We start from the raw sequence: 25,458 nt of genomic DNA, 5'->3' as shown, positions 1-25,458 counted from the left end.
CGCTCACCAGGCGGAGGCATGCAATTTAAAAGGAGGAAGACAGCTGTAGATCGGCGGTGCAAAATGGAGTCCGAGCAGGAACGTTCAGCGTCCCTGCCTCCCTCACAGCCCTCTGGCAGGAAGCATGGAAGCCATTCAAGCAGCAGTCGCCCCAGCCGCAGGTCGGGGCACTCCTCAAGGTCCAAAGAGCGCGGGTCAGGTGCTCCGATGCAGCCTCCAAGTCCGGTACCTTTGATTACGGGTGGTGAGTGATCTTCGTGAATGTTAACAGTATATTAATAGGGGTTTTCTATTGTATGCTTCACCCTGTAGGAAAGGCCCAGAAAAGCGGGAAGCAAGAAGAATAATAGGGGTTGTGCTATATGTAAATCTCCCCTAGCAAGAGACTGGCAAAAAGATCTCTGTGCTTCGTGCATTCAGCGGACTATGGCGGAGGAAGCGCCTAGTTTCGCAGCCAATCTAATATCTGCCCTCAGGTCAGAAATGGAAGGCTCAATTAAGTCCTTATTGAAAAAAGGGAAAAAAAGCAGGAAGGATTTCCCTAGTTCCCCCTCAGATTCCGCGTTCGTATCATCTCAGGCGGAAAAATCATCCTCCTCAGATAGTGACACAGGGGGTAAGCCATGTTTCCCTGTAGAAGATACAGATGCCCTCCTAAAGGCCATTAGAACCACAATGGGCCTACAGGAAGAAAGGGCGGCTAAAACCCTAGAGGACGTCATGTTTGGGGGGCTTCAGGAGAGGAAAAAACGAACCTTTCCAGTAAACGCGAAAATCCAGCCGCTTATTGAGAAGGAGTGGAAAAAGCCTGAAAAATCGGGGGCCCTTCCATCCGCCTCTAAGAGACGATACCCCTTTGAATACAAGGATACGGAGGTATGGGACAAAGTCCCAAAAATAGATGCAGCGGTGTCCAGATCTTCCAAAAGGTCGGCCCTGCCCTTGGAAGATGCAGGGGTTCTTAGAGACCCGCTGGACAAAAAAGCGGACTCATATTTGAGGCACGCATGGGAAGCGACAGCAGGAGGTCTAAAGCCGGCGATAGCGGGCACCTGCACGGCACGCTCCCTCATGATCTGGCTGCAGCAGTTAGAAGAGAAGCTGGCGTCAAGGGTCCCAAGAGAGAAGATCTTATCAGACATGTATCTCTTGCACGGGGCAGCGGCTTTTTTGGCAGATACCTCGGCGGACTCTATGCGATTGACAGCCAGAGCAGCGTCACTATCAAATGCTGCTAGACGCGCGTTATGGCTTAAGGGCTGTCCGGGTGACCTTCAGTCCAAGGCCAAATTGTGCTCTCTCCCCTGCGATGGCCGATTCCTGTTCGGCAAGAACTTGGACGATATTCTGGAGAAAGCAGGCGATAAGAAAAAAGGCTTCCCCAGATTCCCTATGGATCAGAGGAGACAGCCCTTTCGGAGGGGGAGATTCAATAGAGGGCGTCCTCCCGCTGACAGGAGAAGATGGGAGGATAAAAGAAAGAAAGAATCAGGGTTTGTTTGGAGGCACCTCCACCTCAAAAAAGTCACCACAATGACGCCGGTATTCCAGTAGGAGGGAGATTGGCACTCTTTTTCCAGGCCTGGGAAAAGATCTCCTCCAATACCTGGATTCTGAGCATCCTAAAAGAAGGCCTGAAAATCCCCTTTATTCGTCAGCCAAAACCCGTGGTCGTCATCACACCTATCAGGAAGATGACCGAAGAACAACTGGCCTTAGAAACAGAAATCCTGAGCCTGATAGACAAGCGGGTACTGTCCGAGGTGCCACGCTTACAGGAAGGAAAGGGGTTTTATTCACCCCTTTTTCTAATAAAAAAACCGGATCAGTCGTTCAGGACAATCATAAATCTCAGACGCCTCAATCTTTGGATAAGGAACCCGACCTTCAAGATGGAATCAGTGACTACGGCTGTGAAGCTGCTACATCAAGATTGCTTCATGGCCGTAGTCGATTTTAAAGGATGCGTATTATCACATCCCTATCCATCCAGATTACCAGAAATACCTGAGGGTAGCGCTTTATATTCAGGGCACACTAAGGCACTTTCAGTTCAGGGCTCTTCCGTTTGGCATATCCATAGCCCCGAGGGTCTTCACCAAGGTCATAGCGGAAGTGACAGCCTTTCTCCGGATTCACGATACGGTCATAATACCATACCTGGACGATTTTCTTATAGTGGGCAGTTCAGAGGACCACTGTACAGCACAGTTGACTCAGGTGATCAACACCTTGCAAGAGTTAGGGTGGATAGTCAATTTCAAAAAATCAAAATTACAACCCCTAAAGAAACAGACCTTCCTAGGATTTATACTGGACTCAGAAAGGCAAGAGTGTCTGCTCCCAGAGTCCAAGATAGAGAAGGTACAAAATCTGGCCTTGGCGGGCCGAAACCAACCATGTATGACATTAAGAAAAGCAATGTCCCTACTAGGTACCCTAACATCCTGTATTCCGGCGGTCATGTGGGCTCAGTTTCACACCCGGCAACTCCAGGGGGAGATACTAAGAGCACAGAGATCGCTAAGAGGGCGTTTGGAAGGGAAGCTGGAGCTTTCCTCAAAAACCAGAGACTCTCTCAACTGGTGGTTGAACGGGACAAATCTGACCTTAGGAATACCATGGGACAGACAGGCGAAAGATATAATTTTAACAGATGCAAGCTCCTCGGGGTGGGGGGCACACCTAAGGGGCCTCATAGGTCAGGGTTCCTGGACACCTTAAGAAAGGAAGGCATCCTCCAACCTGAGAGAACTGTGGGCAGTGGGCAAGGCCCTAAGCCACTTCATTCCGCTACTCCAGGGTCGAGACGTACGCATCATGTCAGACAACAAGGTAGCAGTGGCATACATCAACCACCAAGGTGGGACAAAATCACACTCCTTAATGGAAGCAGCAACAGACATTCTGAGCAGTGCAGAGGAACACCTACACTCCGTGACAGCCCTACACATAAATGGGGCAGAAAACATAGAGGCAGATTTCCTGAATCGCAATACCCTGAGGCAAGGAGAATGGGCGCTAAACCGGTCCATTTTTCAAAAGATAATTCAGCTTTGGGGGGAACCGGTGATAGACCTCTTTGCAAACAAGCACAACAGGCAAACAGAAAGGTTCTGCTCTCTAAACCCGAGGGAAAATCCATGGGCAGTGGACTCGTTGCACATCCAGTGGAACTTCAGACTGGCTTACGCGTTCCCCCCAGTAGCTCTGATCCCAACTGTGGTAAGAAAAATCAGAAACGATCAAGCCAGGGTGATTCTAATAGCTCCATTCTGGCCAAAAAGGCCCTGGTTCGCTCTGCTACGGAAGATGTCCCTCTCCGATCCATGGGTTCTGCCAGAAATCCCGGACCTACTAGCTCAGGGTCCAATATTGCACGCTCAGGTCAAAGGATTCCATCTGACGGCGTGGAATTTGAAAGGTCGCTTTTAATGGATAGGGGGTTCTCCCCTGGGCTGGTGGCCACTCTGCTAAAAAGCAGGAAACCGGTGACTACTAACATCTACGGCAGAACATGGGATAAGTTCCAACAGTTCTTGGGTAAGCCGTTAGGAAAAGAACCCCCGATTAGGGCCATCCTAGAGTTCTTACAATCTGGGTTGCAGATGGGGTTAGCAGTAAACACACTTAAGGTTCAGGTGTCGGCACTAGGGGCGCTCTACAATTGCAAACTGGCATCAGATAGGTGGATAGCCAGATTTATTAAATCCTGCCATAGAGCTAAGCCTATTCCAATACCCAGAATAGCCCCCTGGGATTTAAACCTGGTGTTAGAAGCCCTTACAAAAGATCCGTATGAGCCATTACATCAGCTACCCCTAAAGTTCTTGACCCTAAAAACAATCCTGTTAGTAGCCCTCACATCAGCTCGCAGGATAAGCGACTTACAGGCTCTCTCAGTAAATCCTCCTTATACGCAAGTCTTTCAGGATAGGGTAGTATTAAGAACAGACCCCAGTTATCTGCCCAAGGTAGTATCAGATTTCCATCGGGGTCAGGAAATTGTCCTTCCATCCTTTTGCGAAAATCCAAAAAATCTGGGGGAGGAAAAATTCCATAGTCTGGATGTTAAAAGGGCTCTTGTAGAATATATATCTGCCACTAGCCAGTGGAGGAGTCACAGTCCCTATTCGTAGCTTTTCAGGGTACCAGGAAAGGCTATGGGGTTTCAAAAGGGACTATTGCTAGATGGATTAGGGAAGCCATTAGTGTAGCCTATTCAGCTAGTGGTATCCCGATTCCTGACGGCATCAAGGCTCATTCCACCAGAGCCGTGGCGACCTCCTGGGCTGAAAAGGCAGAGGTATCAATCGAACAGATTTGTAAGGCCGCTACCTGGGCCTCACCTTCAACCTTCTTTAAGCACTATAGATTAAATCTATCCTCCTCTGCTGACTTAACCTTTGGTAGAAGGGTGCTGCAAGCGTGGGCCCTCCCTAAGGTGTTTCGAAGTCTCCAAAAATCTCTCAGGTGGTGCTGTCATGGGTGAAGGGAAAACCACCATGGTTACTTACCGGTAGCCGGTTTTTCCGGAACCCATGACAGCACCCATACATTCCCCCCCTTTTTCACTGTATGGGTGTGCACAATTAGTAGGGTGTTTTGAGTGTTGTGGTGTTGGATTAAACATGTAACTAACCGGGAAGTCCTCTCAATGCTCTGTAACCCAACTGAAGCGGGGGAGAGGTGCCGCCCCTTATGTCTCAGTAGGTTCCTGTCCTGGCGGGGCGGATCCCTCTCAGGTGGTGCTGTCATGGGTTCCGGAAAAACCGGCTACCGGTAAGTAACCATGGTGGTTTATCTCTGTCACACTGCACACTGTCACACTGCACACTAAACATCGATGTTTAGAATACAAAAAACAGTCTTTTATTCATGCTGCCCATGTTTCAAGCAACATGAATCAGCTGACCGATTCCCTCTTGGAAGATGATCAAGTCACTTGCTATTTAACCATTCAATTTCTGTAAAAATAAAAATCACAATTTGGAGGCCAAAACTGAACTGGTAGACATGGATTTGGTAAAAAGTGAAGCAATTAAGCCAATGTGAATTCAGTTTGACTTGATAGCGTGCATTTTCTGCTGAGTGCTCTTGTAATGTTGTATTTCACACAAGATAATAATCTGTGAGGAGGCAAATACAGAATAAGTTATTGCACACCTCAGGGCTGTGCCACCTTTAACGAAGTACTAAAACTTTTGGAATCTGCACAACAGGATTTTCTGTTAAAAACTATGACAGGAAGCTTAAGTGTGCATCCCAAGAATGTAAAAACAAAACATGTAAGCGACTACCTCTATTTCAGGTAACAAAGGGGTATCTTTTGTTTACTTGGCTTTAAAAAAGTGTAGTTGTACAGCACATATAGTGGTACTATACTGCCACCTAGTGTACAATTCACAATTGTAGTTTACCCATGGTTGCTACTATATTATTTTGTAACAAGTATTGCTTTATGTTTATACTGATTGTGACTTTCTGTGCAGTTCTTGTAAGACTTTCCTTTAGCTACTTAGAATTCAATGCTAAATAGGATTGACAGTAAAAAGACTTTTCTAGAATATATTATCAATTCTAATTTTAAAAATAAGACAAATTATGAAAAAAACTCAATACACTGGGTTAGTTTATTTTTTTATAGTTCCCTTGCTAAAATAAATATTTAATTTTAGGGTGCTCCTGAAAGTGTAATAGAACGCTGTCATTATGTTCGTGTGGGTTCTACAAAGGTTCCCTTGACTCCATCTGCTAGAGAGAGAATCATGTCTAAGATTCGAGACTGGGGTACTGGTATGGATACACTTCGTTGTCTTGCTCTGGCTACACGGGATGTGCCACCAAAAATGGAAGACATGCAATTAGATGATTCTAACAAGTTTATCAATTACGAGGTGAGTGTTGCTGAATACCTCTTTTTCTAATAAAAGTATTAATGGTTTAATTGTACTAAGTCTGTTGTATTTCGTCCTAGACAAATTTGACGTTTGTTGGATGTGTGGGCATGCTTGATCCGCCTCGTAAAGAAGTAACTACCTCAATTCAGATGTGCAAAAAAGCTGGCATTAAAGTGATAATGATAACTGGGGACAACAAAGGCACGGCAGTGGCTATTTGCCGAAAAATTGGAATTTTCTCCAACTCTGAGGACATAGCGAACAAGGCTTATACTGGCCGGGAGTTTGATGACCTCCCATTAGAGAAACAACGGGATGCATGCCGCAACGCTCGGTGCTTCGCCCGTGTGGAACCAGCACACAAGTCCAAAATTGTAGAATATTTGCAGTCCTTCAATGAAATCACTGCTATGGTAAGAAATCAATCATAAAACAGTTATAGAATGAACTAAAAATGTCAGATGTTGCTATTGATATATTTTTATTTCCCTTGTCTTGTTAGACTGGTGATGGAGTAAATGATGCTCCTGCCCTTAAAAAAGCTGAGATAGGCATTGCTATGGGCTCTGGCACCGCAGTCGCAAAGTCAGCTGCAGAGATGGTTCTCTCTGACGACAACTTCTCTACCATAGTGTCTGCTGTTGAAGAAGGGAGAGCAATTTATAATAACATGAAACAGTTTATTCGATATCTTATCTCTTCTAATGTTGGTGAAGTAGTCTGGTAAGACATTGCTGATATATTCCGTGTGTCCATGTGATAATGTGGAAGGGCTTTCTACTGTTAGTTGTGGTTTTAATCTGTATTTACCGTATATACTCGTGTATAAGCTGACCCCCTTAATTTTGCCACAAAAAACTAGGAAAACTTATTGACTCGTGTATAAGCCTAGGGTGGAAAATTCAGCAACTACTGGTATATTTCAAAAATAAAAATAGATACCAATAAAAGTAAAATTAATTGAGACATCAGTAGGTTAATTGTTTTTGAATATCCATATTGAATCAGGAGCCCCATATAATGCTCCATACAAAATAAACCCCATATAATGCTCCATAAAGGTTATGGGCCCCATAAGATGTTCACAGATTATGCCCCCATAAGATGCTCCATAGATTATGCCCCCATAAGATGCTCCATAGATTATGCCCCCCAAAAATGCTCCATATGTTATGCCCCCATATGCTGCTCCATAGATTATGCCCTCATATGCTTCCCCATAGACTCTGCCCCCATATGCTGCCCCATAGACTCTGCCCCCATATGCTGCCCCATAGACTATGCCCCCATATGCTGCTCCATGGAATATGCCCCCATATGCTGCTGCTGCAAAAAGAAAAGCCATACTCGCCTCTCCTGCTCAGGACCCGGCACCTGTGATATTCACCTGTCCGGGGTCCATCGCTGCTCACCACTATTTGCGCGTCCTCTGTCATTGACTGTTCAGCCAGCAGAGGGCACGGCGCACACTAACCATGTCACCGCGCCCCCTGCTGGCTAAACATCACGGATACAGGAAGCGGCAGACGGTGGTGAGCAGCGTGGGAACGAGGACAGGTGAATATCGCTATACTCACCCGTCCTAGAACATCTCTGCAGCCTCGCTTCTCCACTGTCTCCCTTCCTGCCTTCAGCGGTCATGTGATACCACTCATTACCACTCATGAATATGAGACAGTGGAGAAGCTGAGGGGGCTGCAGAGAATGCCAGGATGGGTGAGTATGATTTGTGACACACCCGCCCCCCCCCCTCCCCCGCTGACCCCCAGGTATATGAGTCGTGTATAAGCCGAGAGGGGGACTTTCAGCCCAAAAAAATGGGCTGAAAATCTCGGCTTCTACACGACTATATACGGTATATATTAAGGATATGTATATTGAGTATTTGGATGCAGAAATTTCTTCATCTCTTGGCAGGAAAAATGCAGCGTACTATACGTGTGTTTTCGTTGCATTTTTGCATGTCTTTTGTTCACTTGTGCTTTACAAGCATTTTTAGACCGTAATGAATGCTATTTGATATAGATAGATATCCAGCAGATATATAATTGTGCAATCCCCGACATATTATAAAATTAAGTGTCTTGCATGTTGGAGCTTATTGTACACCTTTCTATGAAGCTAATAAATAAATGAAAAAAGCGATGTTGGGTTCTCATGTTTTTGTCACCAATAAATGTAAAGCTGAGAGCTGATATGATCAGGCTGGGAAGGTGTATGGTTATTGGGCCTATCCAGTCCTATAAGTACCTGCCCGCAGCTGCCCTAGAAGTTGAACTTCACCTTAAATGCTCAAACTCTGCTTCTTCTTGGCTCTTCCTGGTGCTTTGGCGTTGTGTTTGGGGTTGATGTCAGTTGTGGAGTGTCCAAAAATACAGCTGACAACGTGCCCTGGTGTTGGTAATGGAGAGGTGTCGATCAGACATCCCCATTACTATCCCAATAATAAAATGGAAATACACACAAATAGTACTTTATTGAAATAAATACTCCTCTACACTTTCCACAAATAATGCCCAAGCATGTTCAATGTAGTCCAGTGATCCGATGTAGTTCACGTCCCCATGTTGTTTTTTTCATTTAGCTTCATAGAAAACTGTACAATAAACTCCACATGCAAGATACCTAAAGAGTGCAATTGTATAATATTTGCACTCCTATAATATGTTCAATTATATATCTGTGATAGATAGAGGTGATGTTCAAAAAAGTTTTGTGCAAATTTTTAGGTCTCACCCTAGGGAATAATTCTCTTTGGTGTGATTGTAACATACGCAAAATTTCGTAACATTTCAATATTGTTTACTGGTGTCTCAATCATCACAAAACTAACAATTATCCCCTTAACGACCGCAGATACGCCTTTTAATGGCGGTAAGTAAGGGTACTTAAACCACAGCACAGTAAGTAAATAGCACCCCCCAGTGTCGGATTTCCTCCGGGGTCTCGGCTGCAGGTGATAGCCGAGACCCCAGAGAACATGAATCGGGTCACCTCAAGAAATAGAGGCATCTTCCAACCTAAGAGAACTGTGGGCAGTGAACAAGGCCCTAAGTCACTTCATTCCGCTACTCCAGGGTCGCAATGTACGCATCATGTCAGACAACAGGGTAACAGTGGCATACATCAACCACCAAGGAGGGACAAGATCACACTGCTCAATGTCGGCGAGCGACATTCTGAGAAGAGCAGAGGAACACCTACACTCCTTGACAGCCTTACACATAAAAGGGGCAGAAAACATAGAGGCAGATTTTCTGAGTCGCAATACCCTGAGGCAAGGAGAATGGGCGCTAAATCGATCCATTTTTCAAAAAATAACACCGCTTTGGGGGAAACAAGTAATAGACCTCTTTGCCAACAAGCACAACAGGCAAACAGGTTTTACTCTCTAAACTCGAGGGAAAAGCCATGGGCAGTGGACTCCTTGCACATCCAGTGGAACTTCAGACTAGCTTATGCGTTCCCCCCCCAGTGGCTCTGATCCCAACAGTTGTCAGGAAGATCAGAAACTATCAAGCCATGGTGATTCTAATAGCCCCGTTTTGGCCGAAAAGGCCCTGGTTTTCTCTACTACAAAAAATGTCCCTCTCCGATCCATGGGTTCTGCCAAAAATCCCGGACCTACTAGCTCAAGGCCCAATATTCCACGCTCAGGTCAAAGGATTCCATCTGCCGGCGTGGAATTTGAAAGGTTGCTTTTAATGGATATAGGGTTCTCCCCCGGGTTGGTGGCCACCCTGCTAAAGAGTAGGAAACCAGTGACGACTAACATCTACGGCAGAACATGGAATAAGTTCCTACAGTTCCTAGGTAAGCCATTAGAAAAAGAACCCCCGATTAGTGCCATCCTGGAGTTCTTGCAATCGGGGTTGCAGATGGGGATAGCGGTGAACACGCTTAAAGTTCAGGTGTCTGCACTAGGGGCGCTCTACAACTGCAAACTGGCATCAAATAGATGGGTAGCCAGATTCATTAAATCCTGCCATAGAGCTAGGCCTATCCCAATACCCAAAATAGCCCCCTGGGATTTAAACCTAGTGCTAGAAGCCCTTACAAAAGAACCGTATGAGCCGTTACACCAGCTACCCCTAAAGTTTCTGACCCTAAAGACGATCATTTTAGTGGCCCTTACATCAGCCCGCAGAATAAGCGACTTACAGGCTCTCTCGGTAAAGCCACCTTATACACAAGTTTTTCAGGATAGGATGGTGTTAAGAACAGACCCCCGCTTATCTGCCTAACGTAGCATCAGATTTCCATCAGGGTCAGGAGATTTGTCCTCCCATCCTTCTGCGAGAATCCAAAAAATTTGGGGGAGGAAAAATTCATAGTTTGGATGTTAAGAGAGCGCTATTAGAATACATATGTCACTAGCCAGTGGAGGAGGTCCCAGTCCCTATTCGTAGCTTTTCAGGGTGGCGGGAAAGGCTATGGGGTTTCCAAAGGGACTATTGCTAGATGGATTAGGGAGGCCATTAGTGTAGCCTACTCAGCTAGTGGTATCCCGATTCCTGACGGCATCAAGGCTCCTTCCACCAGAGCCGTGGCGACCTCCTGGGCTGAAAAGACAGTTAGAGTGATCAATGAGTGGAACAGGCTGCCACGAGAAGTGGTGAGTTCTCCTTCAATGGAAGTCTTCAAACAGAGGCTGGACAGACATCTGACTGGGATGATTTAGCGAATCCTGCTTTGAGCAGGGGGTTGGACCAGATGGCCCAGGAGGTCCCTTCCAACTCTACGATTCTATGATTCTATGATTCTATGACAGAGGTATCAATTGAACATATTTGTAAGGCCGCTACCTGGGCCTCACCTTCCACCTTCTTTAAGCACTATAGATTAAATCTATCCTCCTCTGCTGACCTAACCTTTGGTACAAGGGTGCTGCAAGCAGTGGTCCCTCCCTAAAGGTGTTTCGAAGTCTCCAAAAATCTCTCAGGTGTGCTGTCATGGGTGAAGGGAAAACCACCATGGTTACTTACCGGTAGCCGGTTTTTCCGGAACCCATGACAGCACCCGTATATTCCCCCTCCTTTTCTTCACCGTATGGGTGTGCACAGTTAGTAGGGTGCTTTTGAGTGATGTGGTGTTGGATTAAACATGTAACTAACCGGGAAGTCCTCTCAATGCTCTGCAACCCAACTGAAGCGGGGGAGAGGTGCCGCCCCTTATGTCTCAATAGGTTACTGTCCTGGCGGGGCGGATCCCTCTCTCAGGTGTGCTGTCATGGGTTCCGGAAAAACCGGCTACCGGTAAGTAACCATGGTGGTTTACAGATGAAAGTAAATTTTGCATTTCATTTGGAAATCAAGGTCCCAGAGTCTAGAGGAAGAGTGGAGAGGCACACAATCGAAGATGCTTGAGGTCTAGTGTGAAGTTTCCACAATCAGTGATGGTTTGGGGAGCCATGTCATCTGCTGGTGTACGTCCACTGTGTTTTATCAAGACCAAAGTCAGTGCAGCCATCTACCAGGAAATTTTAGAGCACTTCATGCTCCCCTCTGCTGACAAGCTTTTTGGAAATGGAAATTTCATTCTCCAGCAGGACTTGGTGCCTGTCCACACTGACAAAAGTACCAATATCTGGTTTAAAAACAGCAGTATCACTGTGCTTGATTGGCCAGTAAACTTGCCTGACCTATGGGGAATTGTCCAAAGGAAGATGAGACACCGGACCCAACAATGCAGACAAGCTGAAGACAGCTATCAAATCAACCTTTGCTTCCATAACACCTCAGCAGTGCCACAGGCTGATCGTCTCCATGCCACGCCGCATGGATGCAGTAACTGATGCAAAAGGAGCCTTGACCAAGTATTGAGTGCATTTACTGAACATACAATCAGTAGGCCAACATTTCGGATTTTAAAATCCTTTTTCAAGCTGGTGTTATAAAGTATTCTAATTTACTGGGATAATGACTTTTGGGTCATTGGCTGTAAGCCATAATCATCAACATTAACAGAAATAAACACTTGAAATAGATCACTCTGTAATGACTCTATATAATATGAGATTCACTTTTTGTATTGAAGAACTGAAATTAACTTTTTGATGATATTCTAATTTTGTGAGAAGCACGTGTATGTGTATATATTTTGTCTAAAATACGAAGGAAATGTCGTCTTTAACTTTAGACCTTATAGAGATCATTTATTCTTCAACTTGCTTAACTGTTCACAACAGCAGTAATTTTGCCCAGGGGTGCCCAAACTTTTACATGCCACTGTAGATCTATTTATAGATACATTATGTACTGTATATGTGTGTGGAACAAAAACGCAGCAAATAGGCAATCATTTTTACACCTGCATTTTTATAGCTTTTTTTTTTACTGACTTAATTGAAGTCAATGAGTAAAAAGAAAACCCTGAAACACCTGACATGTTGCAGATGTGAATCTGCACTATATATGCAAGTATCAAATAAGCATTGTGTGCATGATGAGACTTCAGGATTCTCATTCACTTTGCTGGCATCAGTAAACCCTTCAGGTTTGTGACAAATCCACATGGAAAAACGCAACGAAAATGCCCAGAGCCTAAAACAAGACACATCCTATAGAATTTTTTTCACAATTTTATTTAAAGACAGTGTAAAAATACATAAAATTTACATCATCTGCCCATGAGCATGTTTTTCTTAGTTAACATCTTTCAGTTTGATTATTTTTGTGTGTAGTGCAAGAATGACCTAATATGTAGTTTAAAACTGGTGTAAAGTGGCATGTTCCGTACATACAATTGCTGTACAATACACATGGCCTCACCGCCTGACCTGATACTTGACCAGAAACAATCTATCCCTGTCTAAACTTATTTTCCAAACTGTGTAAATTATATGAGGCAGGTGTGGAAAAAATGCTACAGAGAATGCCTTCCAAAATAGAAATGCTAATTTATTTTTATAAATTAACAAAATGCTAATTGAATGAGCAAAATCAAATCAATATTTGGTGTGACTACCCTTTGTTTTTAAAACCACATCAAAACATTCTTCTAGCACATAGTTTTTTAAGGAACTTGGCAAGAGGTGGTTCTCAACATCTGGGAGCACTAGCCACAGATGTTCTGTGGCTGTAAGCTTGTGCAAATCCCTTTCTCTTTGTGTAATCCCAGACAGACTAGATGATGTTGAGAACAGGGCACTGTGAGGGCCTTATTATTTCTAAGACTTGTCATTCTACTTTAAACTGAAGATAGTTCTTAATGATATTGGTTGTGTCTTTTGGGTCGTGTCCTGCTACAGAATAAATTTGGAGCCAATCGGACACCTACTGTCTGATTGTTAATCATCATCCACAATGCAATACCCAGTCTGCATTTCTCAGCATTGAGGACACCATTAATTCTGACTAAATCTCCAACTCTATGGTGGCTCCGTGGTTAGCGCTGCTGCATTGCAGCGCTGGTGTCCTAGGTTGAAATCCCACCAAAGATCACATCTTCAAGGAGTTTGTATGTTCTCTCACACTAAAGACCTATATTATGAATTCCAATGAAGACCAGGACAATATCTGTAAAGAGCTGTGGAATATGATCACGCTATATAAGTGAGCATAATCAATAAGTAAAATAATATAACTCCATGAAAAGAAACTTCAACCTTACAAGGAACCTCCACCATGCTTTCCTGTTACCAGACACTTTATTCTACTTCTCTTCAGCCCTTTGTGAACAAACAACCTTCTGTTACAGCCAAATATTTCAATTTTTGGCTCATCGTCCAGAGCACCTGCTATCATTTTTCTGCACTCCAGTTCCTATGTTTTTGGGCATAGTTGAGTCACTTGGCCTTGTTTCCATGTTGAAGGTATGTATTTTTTATTTTTTTTCCACAATTCTTCCATGAAGGCTTTTTCTGACTAGATTTATTTCAACATTAGATGGCTGTAGCTAGGTCCCACTGTTTGAGACCAGTTCTGAGCTGATGACACTGCTGGACATCATCAGATTTCAATGGGAAGTAATCCTGCTTGTACAAGATCGATCTTCCTATAGAGCCTACATCTATTAAGGCAATATGGCACAAGACCAAGTCAAAGGCTGTTAAATAATCACGATGTGACTTTCATTATGCTGTTTGCATGGCTGTCCACTATATCTACAGACCTAAACGATGACCATTTCTTGGTGTGTTCAGTGCTGAGAAATAAAAGCATATATACCTATCCATCATGCAATACCAGCAGCGAAGCATCTCATTGTCTCCAAATTTATTTTGCAGCAGGACCATTACTCCAAACCTACAGCTAATGTCATTTCTTCAGTGCAAAGAAGAACAAAGAGTACTGGAAGTGAATGATATTCCTGATCAGAGCCCTGATTTCAACATTAACTCGCATCATGGAGTCTGTAAATTTTTCAGTCTCATCATGTAATCCCACAACCATAAACACAGTATGCATTTACATGAATTCCGCTATTGCTATATATGTAAAAAATGAAAATCCAACCTCAACAAAGTGATCTCATTTTGAATGGTTCCTTATCATTAATGTCCTAACTCTCCATGTGCCAAGCCAGGCTTCAGCTGAACTGGGAAGTAAAAGGGACTGTCCAAGATGAAGTCACTTTGACGCAGTTGGATTGATTTATGCTTTTTGATTTTTGACTTTGCGTACTTTTTTTTTTTTTGTTTTTTTTTTTTTGTTTTTTTTTACATAAATAGCAATAGTGGAGTTCATGTATTCATTAATCGGTGTGCTGACACATAGTGTATTGTATATCGGCTATATAGTGTATTTGTGCACCTATACATTAATGCTGGCCCTTTTTGATAGAAGAATTTGTGTAAGGCTAGTTTCACCACTAGCGTTTTGGAGCGCAGCAACGGCCTGCGCATGGCCGCCGCTAAGCCCCGCCCCCTGTCGCGCCCCGCCGGTAGCTCCGCCCACCGGCGCATGACGCTGCATGCGCCCTGCGTCCCCTATCTTTATCACAGGGGGCGCAGGCCGTGCGCAGTATGCGTTTGGCGGCGCATGCGTCCTTTTGACGGTGCGCCGACATGCACCAAACGCAACCTGCTGCATTTTGGTTGCGTCGGCGCACCGTCAAAAAGGCGCATGCACCGCCAAACGCATACTGCGCACGGCCTGCGCCCCCTGTGATAAAGATAGGGGACGCAGGGCGCATGCAGCGTCATGCGCCGGTGGGCGGGGCGCTGCAGGGGGCGGGGCTTAGCGGCGGCCGTGCGCAGGCCGTCGCTGCGCTCCAAAACGCTAGTGTGAAACTAGCCTAAGTCTACATTTATAGAACATCTGAGGTTAGTTCCATCAAAAACTGTGTGCAAGTGTATCTAGAAGAAATGATGCTTTTAATGCTGTTTTGATGCAAGGGTGGTCACACCAAATATTGATTTACTTTTAGTTTCTCTTTTATTCTTTCACTTTCCATTTGTAAATTGATAAAAAAATAAACTACCGTATTAATCACGTAAACTATTATCACTTCAATTTTTTAAAGCAATCTTACTTTGTATCATTTTTTTCAAAATGTTTACGCAGTACTGTAAAATTTTAAATTGTATCCTAGGGAAAGGTTTTGCACATTTGTAAATTCCTAAAAAAAACTAATTCCTCATTTGTCTTTGGGTGGATGCTTAAAATAAATAAGCAATAATTGCAAATACAAACTGTTTGCTACACTCTAGGTTGTTACATAGGAATATGAAATAAAATAGATTATCATGCACACTATTTTCTTTTTCTTTCAGCATCTTTCTTACTGCTATCCTTGGCCTGCCTGAAGCACTAATCCCTGTCCAGCTTCTCTGGGTTAATTTGGTCACTGATGGTTTACCTGCAACTGCTCTGGGATTTAACCCACCTGACCTTGACATCATGGACAAGCAACCTCGTAATCCTCGAGAACCACTTATCAGTGGATGGTTGTTTTTCAGATACCTGGCCATTGGAGGTATTTTCTCAAAACACTTTTATCTTTCTCAGAACACTTTCTGCCCACCCATACAACAAGAACAACTTGTACACATTACATCAAAATCATTTGGTTTCATCTATAAAGTAATGTAATCAATGCTGCCACCTGTTTTCCACCAGCCTGCTTTTTGATAAATTGATAAAAGCCAATGAAATGTCGATAATAAAGCAAACATGTAAATTTTTGGATGCACGTTTGAGTAACCCTTTTGCGACATTGGGATTTTAAGTTTTTGTGTTTACATTTTTTTCTTCTGTTAATATGGCCGTGTGAGGGCTTGTTCTTTTAGTCAGGATAAGTTGAACTTCTTAACAAGACCATTGCTTGTACCATATAGCTTACTGGAAAACAGGAAAACAATTCAAAAAGGTTATGGCCCCATCTGCTGCTCCATAAAGGTTATGGCCCCATCTGCTGCTCCATAAAGGTTATGGCCCCATCTGCTGCTCCATAAATGGCTAAACCAGTCTTACCTGTATGCCTCATGGCTGCGGTGTAGATCTTGAGAAATTAATTTATCATGTTATATGTTAATGATTTCTTCCAGGCTCTGGGACGTGCGGTGCCTGGAAAAAATCACTGCCTCCTGACTTTATTGTAATTGTACCCCTCTCCCATCAGCGTGACTCTGACTTGTTCGGCGCTGTAATCCAGAGCATGCGCTATGCACATGAGCAGTTACGCAAAACCTTTCCACCCTCTTATGGATAGTGTCCGCATTGATAATCTGCGCAGAAGATCAATGCAGACACTGACCATAGAAGGGCAGACAGAGTTCGCATGACTGCATGCGGGATTACATCGCCGAAGAGGTCAGTAGGAGGGGGTACCATTATAATGTAGTCAGGAGGCAGTGATTTCTTTCAGGCACTGCACGCCCCAGAGTCTCGAAGAAATAATTAATATATAACATAATAAATGAATTTCTCAAGATCTGCACCGCAGCTATGAGGCATACAGGTAAGACTGGTTTAACCATTTTATTACCTGTATGCCCATAGTAATAGAATAAAATCATCCTGGGGAGGACATATTCCTTTTAATGATTGAAATAACAATTACAAGCCTAAAAAGGAAGATAGAGGTAGGGACAGAGGAAAAAAAAACCGGATTCTGATCACTGGAGGTACCATATGGTGTAAAACCAGGACATTTTTAATTAAATTGAGGGTGGGTACTAGGGCAGGCGGAAAAGTACAGAAACTGTGTTCTTTTGTAACAGGGTCATACTAGGGTTAGGCTCAGAAAGTAGCATGAAATGTGATGAATTATTTATTTGTACACAATCCTTTCCACAGAAGATGTTTTCAGGTGGGTTTTAAAGTGGCTTATGTGTCTTCTCTGCGTTGACCTAAAAATACTTGTTTGAGCAAGTGTTTGGCTGGCAGTTTAATATGTATGGCCACATTAACAGTGTGTAAACTTATTAGAATAGTTATGATGTACAAAAAGAAGTGAGCTAATATAAAATATTTATCTACACATTCAGAATATCCTCTAAAACCCTTTCTTCTCTTTCCAGTCTATGTTGGCTTTGCCACTGTAGGTGCTGCAACATGGTGGTTCTTATATGATGAAGAAGGACCACAGGTCACATTCTATCAGCTGGTGAGTTTAATCCCTTCAGCCCCAAAGCCTGTTTTCACATTCATGACCAAGTCAAATTTTACAATTCTGACCAGTGTCTATGAGGTAATAACTCTGGAACACTTGAACAATTCCACTGATTTTGAGATTCATGATGGTGGTAACATTTCTTTGATATGACTTGTGTTTATTTGTGCAAAAAAACCCTGGAAATCTGCAATTTTCAAACTTCAAATTTTTATGCCCTTAAATCAGAGTTATGTCACACAAAACAGTTAATATCATTTCCCACATGTCTACTTTACAGCAGCACAATTTTTGAACTATATTTTTTTTTGTTAGGAAGTTATAAGCGTTAAAAGTTGGCTCAAAAAAAAGATTTCTCATTTTTTCAACAATTTTTTTTTTTTTTTTTTTTTTTTTTTTTAGGGACCACATCACATTTGAAGTGTCTTTGAGGGTCTATATAACAGAAAATACCTAAAAGTGACACCGTTTCAAAAAAGTGCACCCCTCAAGGTGCTCAAAACCATATTCAAAAAGTTTACTAACCCTTCAGGAGCTCCACAAGAATTTTTAGACTATGGCAGGAAATAATGAACATTTAACTTTTTTTCACAAAAATTTTACTTTAGACCCCAATTTTTTATTTTCACAAGGATAACAGGAAAAATTGGACCCCAAAATTTGTTGTGCAATTTCTCCAGAGCATGCCGATACCCTAAATGTTGGGGAGAAATATTTGGGTGCATGGCAGGGCTCTGAAGGGAAGGAGCACAATTTGACTTTTTGAATACAAAATTTGCTGGAATAATTAGCGGATGCCATGTTGCATTTGGAGAGCCCCTGATGTGCCTAAACAGTGGAAACCCCCACAAGTGACACCATTGTGGAAACTAGAACCCTCAGGGAACTTATCTAGATGTGTGCTGAGCACCTTGAACCCCCAGGTGCTTAAAAAAAAAAGTTTATAAACTAGAGCCGTGAAAATAAAATCGCATTTTTCTCACAAAAATATTATTTAGCCCCAATATATTCGGACTCCCATGACAGCACCACGAGAGAGGGGATCCGCCCTTCAGGAACAGGAAACCTACAGATACCAAACGGCGGCACCTCTCCCACGCATCAGTTGGTTTCCTGTTCCTGAGGGGACGGGATCCTACATACGAAATACTGGATCCCAGGCCGGCCGGTGCAGGTAGCAAGGGGGGTCTACTACCTCGGCCTGGTGCGGAGCTCCTGGAGGACGGCCCGGGATGGGTGGCACGGCGGTGGCGTGTCCAGCAGGGAGCAGCGTCCGGAGGAGGTCCGTCTCCATAGAAGATGCCGCCGCCAGTAAGTATGCCCCCTGGGGGCTCCCGGCTCCAGCGTCACGGTGGTCAGGGGGGCCGGCGCTGCAGGGTGCTGAGGCTGGGGAGCGCTGCATATTGGAGTGCCTGGGCGCCCTGCGTCACTTCCGGTGATGTCGGAGAAGCGGTGACGTCAGGGGGCGGCGCCTGGAGGCGCTTCCGGGTCGGCGGCGCCACTGCGCAGGCGCGAGGACCCAAGATGGCGACGCCTATCGGAGGAGCGCCTGTTCACCTGTCAATAGCGGCGCCAGCTGGGGAGCGGGGCCCTATTGGGGGAGAGGGCGCGGCAGGAGGAAATCTGCTGTCTGGAGGAGGGGTATAGAGGCAGGACCCTAGATGAGTGCCATGCCTTGGCCACATTATTGCACGCAGTACTGGAGAGCGATCAGGAGCAGCTGCAGCAATGACAGTCATCACTGCCGCCCCTGGATGGCCTTCGGCAGGTCAAACAAAAGGAGTCTCGTGACAGTAAGGAGCGTGCGGGACGAAGTGTCCAGTCATAAAGGCTCCTCTAGACGGACAGGAGCATCGGCTGAGAAAAATCCCCCTCATCCGGTACTTAATTGTGGCACTGGTAAGTGATCTACGTGAATGTTCACTCAGTGACGGGGCATCCATTTATGTTTTATTTTAGGGGAAGAAGGCCACGAGTAAAACCAAACACAGAGAATGCGCACTTTGTGCATGCCCGTTACCAGACTTATGCCCCAAAAGGTTGTGTCCCCCCTGTATCCAGCAGACAGTGGCGGAAGAGTCGCCCCTTGTAGCTGCAAGTTTAAGGGACATAGTCAGGGCAGAGATGAAGGAAACCCTGAAATCCATGTCCCAACCAGAAAGCTTAAGGGGTGGGGACCCTGTGGAGTCTGATTCCTTGGTAGAATAGAGGAGAAGTAAGGGCTCCCATGTTTCATCTCCCTCGTCCTCATCAGAAGAAGAGGACTCTGGTTGGTTTTGCCTGCCGCTTGACCGAGTAGACAAGCTGGTAAAAGCAGTCAGAGGGACAATGGAAGTGGAGGAGCCTAAGCCACAGTTATCCATGCAGGATGTCATATTTGGGGGGCTGGAGCAGAGGAAGCGAAGAGTCTTCCCATTGAACGAAAAAATTCAAGATCTGATCCGCAGAGAGTGGAAGAAACCAGATTAAAAGAGGGTCGCTACCACCAGCCCTCAAGCGTAGATACCCCTTTGATGATCCGACAGTGAATAATTGGGACAAGGCCCCCAAATTAGATGCGGCAATCGCGAAATCGTCAAAAAGATCCTCACTACCCTTTGAGGACATGAGGTCCCTTAAAGATCCCTTAGATAGGAAGGCAGATACCTTTCTTTAAAAAAGTACCTGGGAGATGGCAGCCGGTTCTTTAAGACCAGCAGTAGCATCAACATGCACGGCCAGGTCCATGATGGTCTGGTTGGACCAGTTAGAGTCGCAGTTAAAACAGGGAACGTCTAGACAGACAATTCTTGGGGGCCCTGCCAATAATCCAGGAGGCCGCAGCCTTCCTAGCGGATGCCTCTGCTGATGCAGTAAGAATGGCAGCAGGACTCTCTAATGTGGCTCGTAGAGCCCTGTGGCTAAAGTGCTGGCAGGGAGACATTCAATCCAGAGCAAAACTCTGTACTATCCCGTGTGAGGGGGAATATTTGTTTGGAGCAGTCCTGGATGAACTGCTTGAGAAAGCCGGGGACGATATGAAAAAATTCCCAAGTCTTTGGTCCGCATCCTACTGACGTCCATTTAATAGGAGATTCAGTCAGGGGAGGAGGCACAATCCTTCACCTAATAGAGACCGTCCCAGATGGGAGGATAGAAGAAGAAGAGGTACGGGCTTCAAGTTCAGGCGATCGTCGAGAGAACGAAAGAAACCGAATCAATGACAAGCAATTCCTGTGGGAGGTAGACTGTCATCCTTCCTCCTGGCATGGTTACAGATCACCAATAGTGACTGGGTGCGGAATGTAATATCCACCGGGCTCAGGTTGGAGTTCAGTTATGTTCCACGGGATACCTTTAAACCAACTCCCTTAAGATCTTCGCCCCTCGAACAAGCTGCTTTAGAAGCGGAGGTCTTGAGCCTGTGCCTGAAAGACGTCCTGGTAGAAGTTCCCGAATCTGAGAGAGGTAGAGGTTTCTACTCTCCCTTATTCCTAATCCAAAAACTGGATAAGACATTTAGAACTATTATTAATTTACGTTTTCTTAATGAGTTTTTGGTTAATCGCACCTTTAAAATGGAATCCATCAATTCAACAATAAAAATGTTGTTTGAAGGGTGTTTTATGGCAGTCGTGGACTTGAAAGATGCGTACTATCATGTGCTTATCCATGCAGATTTCCAGCAGTTCCTAAGAGTGGCAGTTCTGATAGACGGTATAATCCGTCATTATCAGTATAGAGCCCTTCCCTTTGGTCTCTCAGCAGCGCCCCGGGTATTTACGAAGATAGTGGCCGAAGTTATGGCTCATTTGTGGGAGGTTGATATCTTAATTGTCCCATATTTAGACGATTTTTTGATTGTGGGGAATTCGGTGGACCATTGTCTATCCCAGATAGAGAAGGCTAAGTCCAGATTAGAGAGCCTCGGATGGATAATAAATTACGAGAAATCCCGATTTCGCCCTTAAGGGTCCAGAAGTTTCTAGGCTTACTGTTAAATTCAGAAACTCAGCAGTGTCTGTTGCCATTAGATAAATTACAACATATATACAGCAGCAGGTTCTTCGGGCAATTAATAAACCCTCCATGACCCTCAGGCAAGCCATGTCTGTTAGGCTCTCTAACCTCATGTATTCCAGCAGTCAGGTGGGCACAATTCCACACTAGAGCCCTTCAGAACGACGTCCTAGTTAATAGCAGGGCCTTAGATGGCTCCCTACAGGGTCAGGTATCGCTAAGCCCTTTGACACTTACATCTCTTAGGTGGTGGCTCGATGACAGAAACTTATCCTCAGGGGTGCCCTGGGTGACGCACATAACCCGCATAATAACCACAGACACTAGCCCTTTGGGTTGGGGGGCCCATATGGGGGACATAGTGGTACAGGGACATTGGGACTCCGATGCTGAGACCTCATCTAACCAGAGGGAGCTGTTGGCGATTGAGTTGGCAGTTAAAGAACTCATTATGTACCTACAGGGTCATCATGTGAGAATACTCTCGGACAACCAGGTAGCAGTAGCCTATGTCAACCACCAAGGTGGAACTCGCTCCGAGGCCCTGATGCGGATAACGGAACGTCTCCTTCAGATAGCCGAGAAAATTTTTCGGTCTAACTGCGCTCCACATCAGGGGAAAAGACAACATGAAGGCAGATTTTCTAAGCTGCAGAGCCCTAAGGCAAGGAGAATGGACTTTAAACACAGACATTTACAACCAGATTGTCCGCAAGTGGGGTCAGCCGGAGGTAGACCTCTTTGCCACCAAAGAAAACCGGAAGGAAAAAACATTCTGCTCTATGAATCCCAGGGAGGATCCACTGGCAGTGGACGCCCTCCTGATAAGATGGGACTTCTCTCTGGCATATGCCTTTCCGCCATTAAACCTCCTACCTCTGGTAGTAAGGAAGATTGGGCAAGGGTCATATTAATTGCCCCTTTCTGGCCCAGAAGGACCTGGTTCGCATGGTTAAGGACCATGTCTGTATGCGATCCCTGGGTACTGCCGAACCATCCAGATCTCCTCTACCAGGGGCCAGTCAGCCACCCACAGGTAGCGGGACTTCATTTGATGGCGTGGTGTTTGAGAGGACACTATTAAAGGATAGAGGGTTCTCCAAAAATTTAATTGATACCCTCCTGAAAAGCAGAAAACAAACTACCACAAATATCTACGCTAGAACCTGGAGGCGATTCCTGTCCACCTTTCAGTTTGATGTCAGGGACGGAATTTCCACAAAACAGATTCTGGAATTCCTCCAGAGGGGTCTCGAATTGGGTCTCTCCACAAGTACATTAAAAGTACAGGTTTCAGCCTTAGGGGCCCTATTTGCATGTGATATTGCCAGCAACTATTGGGTGGCGAGGTTCATCAAAGCAGCTGCTAGATCGAGACCCATACACAAGGACAGATGTGTACCTTGGGACTTAAATTTAGTCCTTACAGCCATGACAGACCATTTGAACCTCTAAATTCGGCCTCACTAAAGGTTATATCCCTTAAGGCAGCCTTTCTGGTAGCGATAACATCCGCACGTAGAACATACAGGCACTTTCCAGATTGCCCCCTTACACAGAATTCTTACAGGATAGAGTAATCCTAAGGCCGAACCCGGCATACCTTCCCAAAGTAGCATCACACTTTCACAGGACACAGGAGATAGTTCTGCCTTCTTTCCTCCCTAATCCAACCAATCCTAAGGAACAAAAACTTCAGGTGTTAGATGTTAAGAGATGCCTACTTATTTCTATCCTTCCAAGGTCCCAGGAAAGGTTGTAGCGTATCAAAACGCAAGTTAGCAAGGTGGATTAGGGAGGCTATCTCTCTTGCCTACACAGCAGGTGGCGGTCCGGCTCCACAGAACCTGAGGGCACATTCCACTCGGGCCATGGCATCATCTTGGGCAGAGAGATCTGGAGTAACAATTGACCAGATATGTAAGGCGGCCACCTGGTCATCTCCTTCCACCTTTTTTAACCACTATCGGTTAGACATGGGTGCCTCCTCAGATCTCACCTTTGGGCTAAGGGTGCTGCAGGCTGTAGTCCCCCCCCCCCCCCCCCCCCAAGTTAGTTTACATCTCTGTAATTCTCTCGTGGTGCTGTCATGGGAGTCCGAATAAAGTATTAAGTTACGAACCAGTAACGGCATGCAGGGAAAAAAGACGGACGACAGCCGTTTCGCGTACACAGACGCTTCAACAGGTCCGTCTGTGTACGCGAAACGGCTGTCGTCCGTCTTTTTTCCCCGCATGCCTCATGTTATCTGCCCGTCCTTTATTGCGTGACCTTTAATGGTTGAATAAAGAAACACTGCATTGCAAATCTGGGTGAGTGCCGCATCTTTTTCCTTCTTTTACAAATTTAGCATGTTTTTTCTGATGCTGAGCACTGTTATTCCCAGCAGTGTTTTACACATTGTGTGCCTGTGATTGATCCTCGACTTGTTGCTGGTGGATTAGAGCCTTGGTGCCGTTCATCTGGGCTTTCTTTGAATTGAATTGCATACCTTTTAATAATGTGTTAGAAAGTATATTATATGCTTTTAATGAAGCAGAACTAATGTTGGCGTTATTATGCTAGGTAACTAACATACTAATGTAAACCAATGTCTTAAGTTGTAGGTTACATAGCTATATTCCAAGATCATAGTAAAATACCAATACTGTACAGTAATGTCTTTGTTTTGCATCAAAATCATGTTAATAATCAGTTTTTATAAACCGGAAATGACGTAAACCAGTTTTACGGACTTATAAAACTACCTTTTTCTTAATTATGTTACTGTTTTACAGAGACATTTTATGAAATGTACACCTGACAATGCTTTGTTTGAGGATATTGACTGTGAAGTGTTTGAGTCCCGCTATCCCACAACAATGGCCCTTTCAGTGCTTGTAACTATCGAGATGTGTAATGCGCTCAACAGGTAGGTAGCCTTAAAAGGTAGAGATAATGTGTTTCTCTAGTTTTTGTATTTTTAAAGAAAGGGGTGAGAGCAATGACAAAATTTAAGTGACCAAAACAGCCAAAAAGGATAAGAACAGAGAAATGGTCTGTAGTCACCACCTGCAAAACCACTCCTTTTATAAGGGTTGTCTTGCTAATTGCCTAGATTGTCTACGTGTTGTCTGTTCCATTTGCGCAACAGGTTAAGAAATTGATTCGCAATCAGTGTTGCTTTATAACTGAACAGGTTGTTTTCACAGAAGTGAGGTTGGCTTGGCATTACATTGTGTTAAGTGTTCCCTTAAATTTTTTTTGAACAATGTATGTTTGTTTCTGAAACGTTGTGGCATTTCAGAGGAAAACACCCTTTTAATAGCTGCCGGGGACCGAGCCACGGTATTGACTAGTTACAGTATACAGGTGGGCCCCTCATGGCTTCTCCCTGCCGGCTGACAGTGACTGCCCTAGTCATACAGACAGAGGCTTATCAGCTGACAGGTTCCCTTTTAAATCTTTTTTTTTTTTTTTTTTTTTTTTCTCCCTGGCCCATTTTGCCTGAGGAAAACCAGCTGCCTTAGGCCCGGTTGCATACGATCCGTCTATTGAACGCAGGTGAATCTGCATGTGTTCACCGAACTGTGCGGATTCACCTTATCTAATACATTATATGGGTGAAATTTCTCGCCTCTTTGCAAGAGAAATTGGCATGCTGCAGTCTAGAGCGATGCGCCGCATGGCCGTCTCTGCTGGTGAGTCACGTCTGTGGATACATAGTGGTCATGGGATTTCTTGAAAACCCATCCATTATGCTGTAACATATGGCCGCTGCGTGCAAGTATGCAGCGTCCAAATCGCAGCGTTTACTGATCGTCTGCACATTCCCTAATAACTCTGCGCAACTTCATAAAGTGTGTTGCTATCCTTAGGCCTCCCTCATTACATAAATCCACATCACGTTATCTGCTGCATTCAAGCTTATACAGCTTGCAGTTATAAAATCTGCAGAAAAATGATCATATGGTCAAAAATATCATTTGCCTGATAATTGTGCGCACAGTGTATGTAATAGTTT

General features: G+C 44.6%; 1 protein-coding gene across 2 annotated transcripts in view; it reads left to right on the top strand.

The window, feature by feature from the left end:
* LOC141101464 (sarcoplasmic/endoplasmic reticulum calcium ATPase 3) overlaps positions 1-25,458 on the top strand; it is a 375,756-nt gene that overhangs the window by 265,231 nt on the left and 85,067 nt on the right. For both annotated transcript variants that reach the window (XM_073590589.1, XM_073590590.1), the window contains exons 13-18: positions 5,679-5,897; positions 5,978-6,313; positions 6,403-6,623; positions 15,616-15,818; positions 17,365-17,450; positions 24,233-24,366. In XM_073590589.1, the coding sequence (XP_073446690.1) occupies positions 5,679-5,897; positions 5,978-6,313; positions 6,403-6,623; positions 15,616-15,818; positions 17,365-17,450; positions 24,233-24,366 (1,199 nt within the window). The remainder of the gene's footprint in view (positions 1-5,678; positions 5,898-5,977; positions 6,314-6,402; positions 6,624-15,615; positions 15,819-17,364; positions 17,451-24,232; positions 24,367-25,458) is intronic.

The sequence above is a fragment of the Dendrobates tinctorius genome, unplaced genomic scaffold, assembly GCF_039654945.1.
Source record: "Dendrobates tinctorius isolate UK_male_01 unplaced genomic scaffold, ASM3965494v1 ptg000117l, whole genome shotgun sequence".
Lineage (NCBI taxonomy): Eukaryota > Metazoa > Chordata > Amphibia > Anura > Dendrobatidae > Dendrobates > Dendrobates tinctorius.
Note: the sequence above shows the minus strand (reverse complement) of the source record. Positions and strands in the feature narration are given on the sequence as shown.